This window comes from Sinocyclocheilus grahami, unplaced genomic scaffold, assembly GCF_001515645.1.
Source record: "Sinocyclocheilus grahami isolate Dianchi unplaced genomic scaffold, SAMN03320097.WGS_v1.1 scaffold429.1, whole genome shotgun sequence".
Classification (NCBI taxonomy): Eukaryota; Metazoa; Chordata; class Actinopteri; order Cypriniformes; family Cyprinidae; genus Sinocyclocheilus; species Sinocyclocheilus grahami.
Window position 1 is genome coordinate 425,293 of NW_015505608.1, and position 9,818 is coordinate 435,110.

At 38.5% G+C, this 9,818-nt stretch overlaps 1 protein-coding gene across 1 annotated transcript in view; it reads left to right on the forward strand.

The window, feature by feature from the left end:
* The first annotated feature begins 2,400 nt into the window (after positions 1 to 2,400).
* Positions 2,401 to 9,818, forward strand: part of LOC107551663 (POU domain, class 2, transcription factor 2-like) — a 42,242-nt gene continuing 34,824 nt past the window's right edge. The window contains exon 1 of the mRNA XM_016233360.1: positions 2,401 to 2,937. Coding sequence (XP_016088846.1) covers positions 2,838 to 2,937 — 100 coding nt within the window. The 5' untranslated portion in view covers positions 2,401 to 2,837. The remainder of the gene's footprint in view (positions 2,938 to 9,818) is intronic.

Consider the following 9,818-nt stretch of genomic DNA (forward strand, 5'->3'; position numbering starts at 1 on the left):
TCTGAGCCTGAGCTCACCGAGAGTTTTACTGCCTAGTGAAATCGATTTACTCCTATCGATTGAAGTGTTTAGCGTATAGATTTTTCTATTTAAAAATCTATATTGACAATAATCTTGTGTGTAAGTGTGCCGCAGCATGGTTTGTAATTGACAGGGCGTGATGAATTGGCGGTAGGAGAGAGGAGCAGCGAGCGCTCGCTGATTAAGGCCCCCGGGAGGTTTTGCTGGCACAACAAGATTTCCGAGCACAGTGTTTCCCAACCCTGTTCTTGTTGGAGCCCCCCCCCCCCAATTGTACACATTCTGGATGTCTCGCTCATCTGGCACACCCTTTTTAGGCCTTTCAGTTTTATACTGCTGATGGGTATAATTAGGTGTTTGATTTGGGAGACATCCTGAATGTGTCCTGTTGGTGTGCTCCAGGAGCAGAATTGGGAAACTGTGTGTAACTTTCTTGAGATCAGCCTGTTTTGCTTCTGCTGTTGTTCTGCACATCATATTGGTAAACAATGTTTATTGACAAATACAAATATAATAGTGTTTTAGTATTTTACTGATGAGCTGATGGTCAAGTGCTTGATTTGAAGACATCTTGAATATGTTCTGTTTGGGGCCCGGACAGATTTGGGAAACAATGTGTTTCACCCCAGCTCTCTTGAGATCAGCCGTTTTGTTTCTGCTGTTGTTCTTCACATCATATTGGTAAAACGTTTATTGACGAATAAAAACGCAACAGCCTGTGTGACTTATTAAGAGATTCTCAGGTGTGTCCAAGAACATTTACACTCTACATTTCTATGCATTTCTGCATAATCTGATATTAATCCAAATTTGGTTGATTTTCAATGATGTCAGTAATGAGCAGATTAAGCCAGCATTACAGTTAAGCACAACTCACATGTGGTTTTATTAATCAGGCTGTTGGTAAACGTGAACACCTCATTTGGAATATCCAAAAAGTCCAAACAAAAGGATAAAAGTTACATAAATGTGGGTAATATTAAATACATTGAAGAAATGCATTTTAGAATTAGACTCAATTTTTACCTACTATCAAGGCATTATGATAAAAAAAAAAACAGTATGGCCAATATTTGCCTTTTATTGTGCACTTGTTTATTAAGCACATGAATGGTAGTTAATGAGTTAACTAAAATGATAGTTCACATAATTTACTCACTATGATGTTGTTCCAAATATGTTTTTCTTTCTTCTTGGGAGCACAAAGGAAGGTATTAAAAATAATACCTTGGCTGGGTATTTTTCAATACAATTAAAGTCAATAACAGAGGACAAAGTAAAGCATAAATGAATGACATGAACATGAGTGACAAATTAAAAAATAAATAAAATAAAATAAAAATATTACCAGCAAATGAAACTTAATCTGAAAAGTGTATGCATGTAAACATGGTCACCGAGGGAGTGCCTTTCTTTTTTTGAAAAAGCTAGTTTTGCTCGCTATATTAAATTTGTTTATACCCTTATAATCTACATTAGATCAATAAGTGTTGCTGGAAAGAGATGTTTGTAGTTGACTGTGATTTTACCTTTCAGCGAGGCGAGGGGGGGGTGGGGGGTTGAGAAGAGAGAGAGAGAGAGAGAAGGAGAGAGAGAGAGAGAGAGAGAGAGAGAGGGAGAAGGAGGGGGGGGGGAGGGGGGGGTGATGTGAGAGTTGTAACGGCTCCGCTCACGCTTCAATGTTGCGGACAGCGTGGTGGATTCAGAGCGCGCGAGCGTAGGGGAGGTGAGCGTGTACGAATGAGCTATTGGGGTTCCCAAATAACGGGACTAGGCAGACAGACCAAAACACGCAGGCGGATGGACGGAGATATAGGCAAGTGATCTTAAAAACCAGCGACGTAACGAGCTCTTTTCCCCCTGATGTTTTCGTGCTTTATTTATTTGTTTGCCTTATTTAGTCATGTATCGATTGATTGCGTTTTAATTACTGGTGTGTGACAAGGTGCGTGGGAGGAGGGGCGAATCCGGCGGACACGTTGAGTTGCCTTATTTTTCTATAGATTTTTAATTTCAATGAGCCAAAATAAGCAGACGGTTTTTAGTAACTAAATGAATGTGTAGCCTGTAGCTGCTAGAACAAGGAAGAGAGCTATAGAAGAGCTAGACCAAATAAATTCATCAAAAAATGCACCACATATCCAAGTAATAACAGTATCCGCTGTCTTTTATACGTTATACAGTCAGGGTGTGAAATCTTTTTTTTTATTATTCTTTATTAGAACTAATGCAGAACCGTCCGTTTATTTCACAAGCAGATAACCAAAGTTAAAGCGACTGCGACCAGGCCAGCTGAACATACGGTGGTCAGTGTCGACGAGGACAGAAACACTTCAGTTTACAACGGGAGATATGCATTTATTGACGTTCGCAAACATAGTAAATATATGCCTTTGAGTGACAGAAACATATATGTTCGGCAAACAGATCGAACAGTTATACCAAATACTGTAGCTGAATACCAAAACGAATAGACAAACGTGAAAGTAATAGTAAAATAACCCCCGTTTGTCTTGTTTTAATCCGTCTATCCGCCTGTGTGCGCGCGCTGGGAAAATACAGTCGGGCTGCGCGCGTCTGCGTATCTATGCACGTAGATCAAAAGTAAACTACAAGCGAAAAGGGAAAGGGTTTTTATTTTAAAAAATGTAACTGGAAAACCCACGCATAAACGCAATTTTATGAATAGCAAGGTATTGTGTCGAAAACGCCTGGAACCAAAGTGAGATAAAGCATCTTGCCACAACTGCTAAAATTGCAAAGAAAAATCAACAGCAAAAAGAACATCTGAATAGAACCAGACAAGAAGACGGATCATGTTTGTTCCTTTGCCGGTGCCGTTTGTCTTGCCGAGAACTGCCTCTGATCTCCACGCCTGGCGCCTCAAGTCGCCGCTGGCTCTGCGCTCTCACTCCGGTAAGGCTTTCTTCCAGAGCAACCACCCTTTCTTTCTTCTAACACCGAATCCAGTGACCGCGCTCAGTGGCCTAATCCCCGTATCCATCGTGTGAATGAAACATCCTCATTTTGCCGTTTTCTGTTTGTGCGACACGCGCTTGCCGCCCTTTCCAACCTTTCAGTTTAGTCCAACCGACGCGAGTCAAGTTTGTCTACAGCAAAACTAGCACTACGCTATCGCGCCTCAAAATGCAGCTCAGGTCGGGTTTGTTTTGTCAAGGTGTTTCCTAAATATATTCCCGTCTCGTTGGACTTAGTTTCTTCAGGGCTCCGCATCCGTCCGTCTCCTCCTCTCGCCTCTGCCTCTGCCTCTGCCTCCGTCTCCCCCGAACTAAACTCGCGGTGAGCTGGGAATATTCATGCCAACTTATCGATCTCCGCAGGATCGATTCCGGGGCCGGCGGATCGAGGGGAGACAGGAGAGAATCAGAGCAGCTACAGAGAACAGAGAAACGAGCGTTTGTGCTATTTAAACATCTTATGTTTGGCTCACAAATACAGATGTATAGTGTGATGGTCAGGTAGATAGTTGCACGTGTGATCGGCTATACGCGCTTTGAATAGATGATCACATACATATATGTGTATGATGTGATTTGCACCTCGTCTTTTGTAGTAAGAGACGGCGAAAGGCAAACGACGACTGTTTTCGTTATTGTTTTCATTGCGGGAACTTGCCGGTTGTTCGATGGCTACATAAAGATGAAAACACAAGGAAGCGGGGATGGAGAAGGAGGGCGGGGGTGGAGTAGGAGATGGGTGTAGTCTGAATTGAGGAGGCATAACTGCATAAGCAAGCTGCTCTTATGTTTACTGGGTATGTGACGTCTGAGAATACAATCAAATTGTTCAGTAATTGAATACAGAAACTGTTTTCTGTATAATTTATGCAGTGTTTATTTTGTATTATTTTTTATAAAGCTTATATGGGTTATATGTTGGAAAATGTGCATGCCATTTTGTGTAAAATATTATGCTTTAAGTATCTTGTAATAAGCACATTAACTGAGGGATTGCATCAAATATTTGTAACAAGATAGTTCCCCTTATAAATTTGGTTGAATTTCAGTCTAAAATCTAAAAAGAAGAAGAAGAAAAAATATTTTGGACTAGTTATTTGCATACGGGACACTTTGCCTATATTATGGTATAAAAACCAAGATGGTGCTTAAAAGGTCCTCAGACATTACTTTTGTTCTTTTTTTGCAACCTCATTTTACCTAGTGGGATTGCATTGTTCTCTAGCTGTGTGATCTTACCAATTCAGAATTTGCATAATTCAGAGTCTTACAGGTTTTCTTGGGCTTTGAGACAGAAGAATGATGCAGGATGGTAAAGGGGAAGGATAATGAGCCTCTTCCCCTCAGAGATTAACAGGGCCAAGGGAGAGGAGAAGGAGTTTCATGCCCCTTTCCCTGAAAAATAGCGAGTGTCAAAAGAAGATAAAAAAAAGAAGGCAGAAAAAAGAAAAAGCTGTGAACCACTAAAGGAAAGTAGGTGCAGATGACAGTGAAAAATGGGAACGAGTATGGAAAACCGAGTTTGAGCATGAGAGGTGATCTTGAGCTCTTGGCACAGCTTGTATGGACCCAGTCGTCTAGCTCATTAGGTATGAATGATAAGCAAGGCTGTAAACTTTGTTGTTTAGATCTACATACTTGGTACCTATTTCACATAAGTGGGTGAATGGCATGTTGAAAACTATCTGATTAATAATTTCACAAAACTGAAATAATTTTGACTAAGCTTTAGACAAACGTTTGTTATGTAAATTGTTCTTCACAGTCAACTAAACCTCAGCAAAATCTGAAAGAAGGAGTTCTTCATTTTATGCTGTCAAATACCATTACGGCCAGCAGAAATATGCATATCTCATCAAAGCCTCTTAATCACCATTAGAGAGAGTAGAACCTATTAACTATGATCCAGTTACTAATATATGCAGCTATTACACCCTATTCCCATTAGATAGCGGCTATAGACATGGACAGATGCAGAGATAGAGATAATCAAGACCTATTCTTGTAAGTGGTCTCTGGAATTATTGCCATTAACGGCTCCATTAAAGTTTTATGTGCATTACAGTAACAGGCAGGTCCTGGAAAATGAGAGAATATTGACTGAGAGAGAAAAAAGTGAACATTAAGCAACATTCTGCTTTGCATGACTTATGAACCAAAAAAAATCTGTCCTATCTGTTTTTACTGATTTCAACAGAGAGAAAGAAGAACTAAAATGTATTTGATCGATTAGGATAAAATGACTTTAAAAGTACTGAAAGATAATCATTTCATTGTCATAATGACAGCTGACAGTGTCCAAAATGGAATCCATATATTTTTGTAGCTATTTATATATTTATTTTTGGTAGCTTTGTGTGAGCGAATGTGAGAGAAAGTGTTATTATAGATCAGGGCAAGTCCTGGTGTTAAGATGATTGCCAATGACAAAATGTCAGCTTGAGTTTGTTAGTAACATAATGGGGAATCAATAGATATAAGGAAGATGTCAATACAGAATGTTCTACTGCATTTCACGCTCTCTCTCTCTCTCTTTCTCTCTCTCACACACACACACACACTCTCTTCCACCCTCTCTTGCTCTGATTGATATGCCATGTCGTCATGATGTTCGTTTAGTGACAGTACTCCCACAGGTCTTTTAGTTGTACTGTTAGTTTCAGCAGAGCAGAAATGTGTTTGCATCTGTGTGGGTTGACCTTCTGTAGTGTATTAACACTGACGGCACCCTTCCCCTCATTAGCACTACTGGAAGACGTGGCTTTTCATTCTGTAAGACATTCCCTAGAGTTCTTTCCTCCCAGTGACCATTACAAGCACACACACACTGTGTCTTTTTAATACAACCAGAAAGACATTACGCATCTTGAGTCTGCAACTGATGATGAAGATTTAGACTGAACTCTCTGTCACATACAAAGTTTAAAGATACTTACAAGTGCTTGCAAATTGATATTCCTCAAATATTCAAAAACTGCTAAAAAATTATTCAACCAAAAACACTAACTATTCCCTCAACCTTTCATGCACTATAATGTAAACCTTAAGAAATTTAGATCTGTCAATTTACATGCAGTTTTATACCAACTGTGTGCTTAATAAGCCATATGTAAACCTTAACTGTGTTCTTGTATCAGTTTATAAACATAAACAGTTCAAAAATTCAAGTTTTAAATTCGTGTGAACTTTGTTTTCTTGTATTGTCAAGTTTTTATAATGAATTTAATTAAACATTTTTGTTGTGCATGTAAACATACTCATTGACATAATGACAAACAAAATGTAACTGACTGCATTGTAATTTTGAGTAGTGGATTTTGAATGGTATTCTTTCTTAAACACATTTGCATATGGAATTGTGATTGGTTCTGTCTTTCTTTCACATAATTATTTACTTACAACCACATTTAAAGGGCATTTACACAGTTTACACAAAAACATGCATTTACACAAAAATGTGAGATGCAATGAAAAAAACGTTTTACTTAAGCACCACGTATTGAGAATGCCGTGTCATGCATGGAACACTGCAAAAGACGTGAAACTTCAGTGCAATGGTCAAAAATGGGCATCTAGCTTAATGTTTACATAGAAAAACAATGGAAAAGTGGACTGCAGAAATGCATTTTGGGTGAACGGTCCTTTACACCAGTGTTTCCCTGTTCCTGGAGGCACACCAGCAGTATGACAATCTTTTCTTTATTATACTGTCTTTCTACCTTGTTTTTTCTTTTTCTCATACAAAAACACTGGTGTTGGTGGCTACATGATGGCGCAAAAGCAGGCGAAGTGTTCAGACAGGCCCTTAATCAACACATCTGTGAGAGACGGCACCTGGTCAATACACCCCCTACCAGTACAGTAGGATTCAGCACTGCTGTGTTAATTTAGTGTGATTATCTGGCTCATGTGTATTTATGTGTGTATGTGCACATGTGTTGGGGAGAGAAAGAGAGAGAGATTGTTATATTCACCTCAGACACACAGAACTGTTGTGTGTGTAGATGGATGGAGGGATCGGGACTAGAATAAAACATGAGCGTAAATAGACATGAATGAATGTGTTGATATTTGACATGGCAGGTGCATAGTGGCTTTACTGCCAAATGGATGTAATGAGAGAAATTTAGATTAGCGTGTGGGGTAAACAGATGGATTGACACAGAATTATGCCACTTTTTAAAATCTGGCTCCTGCTTTGACTCTGTAAGGTGAAAAATTGACATAAACTAGACATAAATTTGTCCTCTCAGCAGCTGCTGTGTCTGTGTGTGCGTGTGTGTGTTGATAATAGAGAATGTGTAATAAAAGCTTGCTCTTTGATTATGTCCTTCACTCCTCATGAACAAGCTCAAGACCTAAATCTGTTCTCTTCCTCCATTTCATTTAAGATTTATAGCGTTCAAGGTCTCCCGTTCACATGTAGGGCTTAGTGAATGTCTTTCAGGGTTTTTACCCCTTTCTTTTCATGGTCGAAAGGTGTTCTGGTGACATGTTTTGATTAATAATGCCAATTAGTTTATTAGTTATTAATAATTTATTTTGGGAATTAATTCATATTGAATGATAATGATGTTTCTCATCTAAATTATATTATCTTATAGATACAATTTGATTTAGATTAAATTAGTGGTCTACTGTTGCAGTGTAAATTTATGCATATATAGTATGCAGTATTTCTGACTGGATGCTTTTGAGTAAATAATAGTAAATAAACATCTGTAAAATGTTTACCTTATATCATTCCAAACCTGTATGACTTTCCTTCTTCTGTGGAAGACAAAGAAGATATTTTGAAGAATGCTGGTAACCAAAACGTTATGGACTTGACTCATTGATATGAAAACAAAACCCCCACTAAAACATTTCTCCAAATATCTTCTGTTTTATGTTCCACAGAGGAAAGAAATCATAGAGTTTAGAAACAACATGAAGATGTTTCATTTGGGTCAACTGTCCCTTTAATGCATGTAAAACTGTTTTAACTGCAGTAAAATTAGGTAAGATAAATGCAGTTTTACCCCAAACAGGGCACTTACAACCACACAGTATTTTTAACTGACAACACGAGCCAAAAGCCACCTACCCGTACAAATCTTGTAATTGGCCACATGCTGCCTTGAGTGACAAGTATGATCATCAATCAAATTAAGATGGAGAGAGGGGAGGGATGGAGCCCGACTCCCCAGACAGACTGCTGTTAACAGGGTTTCCTTCAATCCGGGTTTATCGATCAATACGTGGCTTGCCAATTTGTACTCTGCACCTGAGTACATAAAATGCCTATTGCATCAGATTACTCGAAGTTTATATCCATTATGCAGCATGTTCTCATCACTTCTATAAGAGCAAATTGTTTCCATTCACTCGCAATAGCATTAAAACAGAGCAGCAGAATACTGAGACATTTTGCCTTTAATTTGACAGCCTTACTCATGCATACTTTGATGGGATAATTGTATTCCCCAAAAGCAATTTGTACTGAGAGTTTATTACCATCAGCGCATATAAGCTCGGTTGGTGTCCGGCATTTCATGATGCAGATGGGCATTAAACCAGGAATGCTGGAGGGATCACGGCTGAATGACTGCGTTTTCTATGGAACGTATCCGAGGTGACGTACAATGAGGGAGCTTAGGCAACATAGCAGAATTTAAGATTTATAGCGTTCAAGGTCTCCCGTTCACATGTAGGGCTTAGTGAATGTCTTTCAGGGTTTTTACCCCTTTCTTTTCATGGTCGAAAGGTGTTCTGGTGACATGTTTTGATTAATAATGCCAATTAGTTTATTAGTTATTAATAATTTATTTTGGGAATTAATTCATATTGAATGATAATGATGTTTCTCATCTAAATTATATTATCTTATAGATACAATTTGATTTAGATTAAATTAGTGGTCTACTGTTGCAGTGTAAATTTATGCATATATAGTATGCAGCTCTTTGGATTTGAGACTTTTGAGTAAATAATAGTAAATAAACATCTGTAAAATGTTTACCTTATATCATTCCAAACCTGTATGACTTTCCTTCTTCTGTGGAAGACAAAGAAGATATTTTGAAGAATGCTGGTAACCAAAACGTTATGGACTTGACTCATTGATATGAAAACAAAACCCCCACTAAAACATTTCTCCAAATATCTTCTGTTTTATGTTCCACAGAGGAAAGAAATCATAGAGTTTAGAAACAACATGAAGATGTTTCATTTGGGTCAACTGTCCCTTTAATGCATGTAAAACTGTTTTAACTGCAGTAAAATTAGGTAAGATAAATGCAGTTTTACCCCAAACAGGGCACTTACAACCACACAGTATTTTTAACTGACAACACGAGCCAAAAGCCACCTACCCGTACAAATCTTGTAATTGGCCACATGCTGCCTTGAGTGACAAGTATGATCATCAATCAAATTAAGATGGAGAGAGGGGAGGGATGGAGCCCGACTCCCCAGACAGACTGCTGTTAACAGGGTTTCCTTCAATCCGGGTTTATCGATCAATACGTGGCTTGCCAATTTGTACTCTGCACCTGAGTACATAAAATGCCTATTGCATCAGCAGCATCTGCCACTTTTTTAAGTTTTAACGAACCCCAACAGCTCATACGATGCGAAACACTCTGAAAGTTAAGCGGAAAATCACATAGCCTTTCTTAAAGAGCCTGGGAAAAAGTTGATATATTTAGATAGTTAGACTGATTTAAATCTCTGGTGTGGGTTTTATTTGGGGTTCAATACAAGTTAAAGGGGTCATATGATGCTGCTAAAAAGAACAGTATTTTGTGTATTTGGTATAATGAAATGTGTTTATGCGGT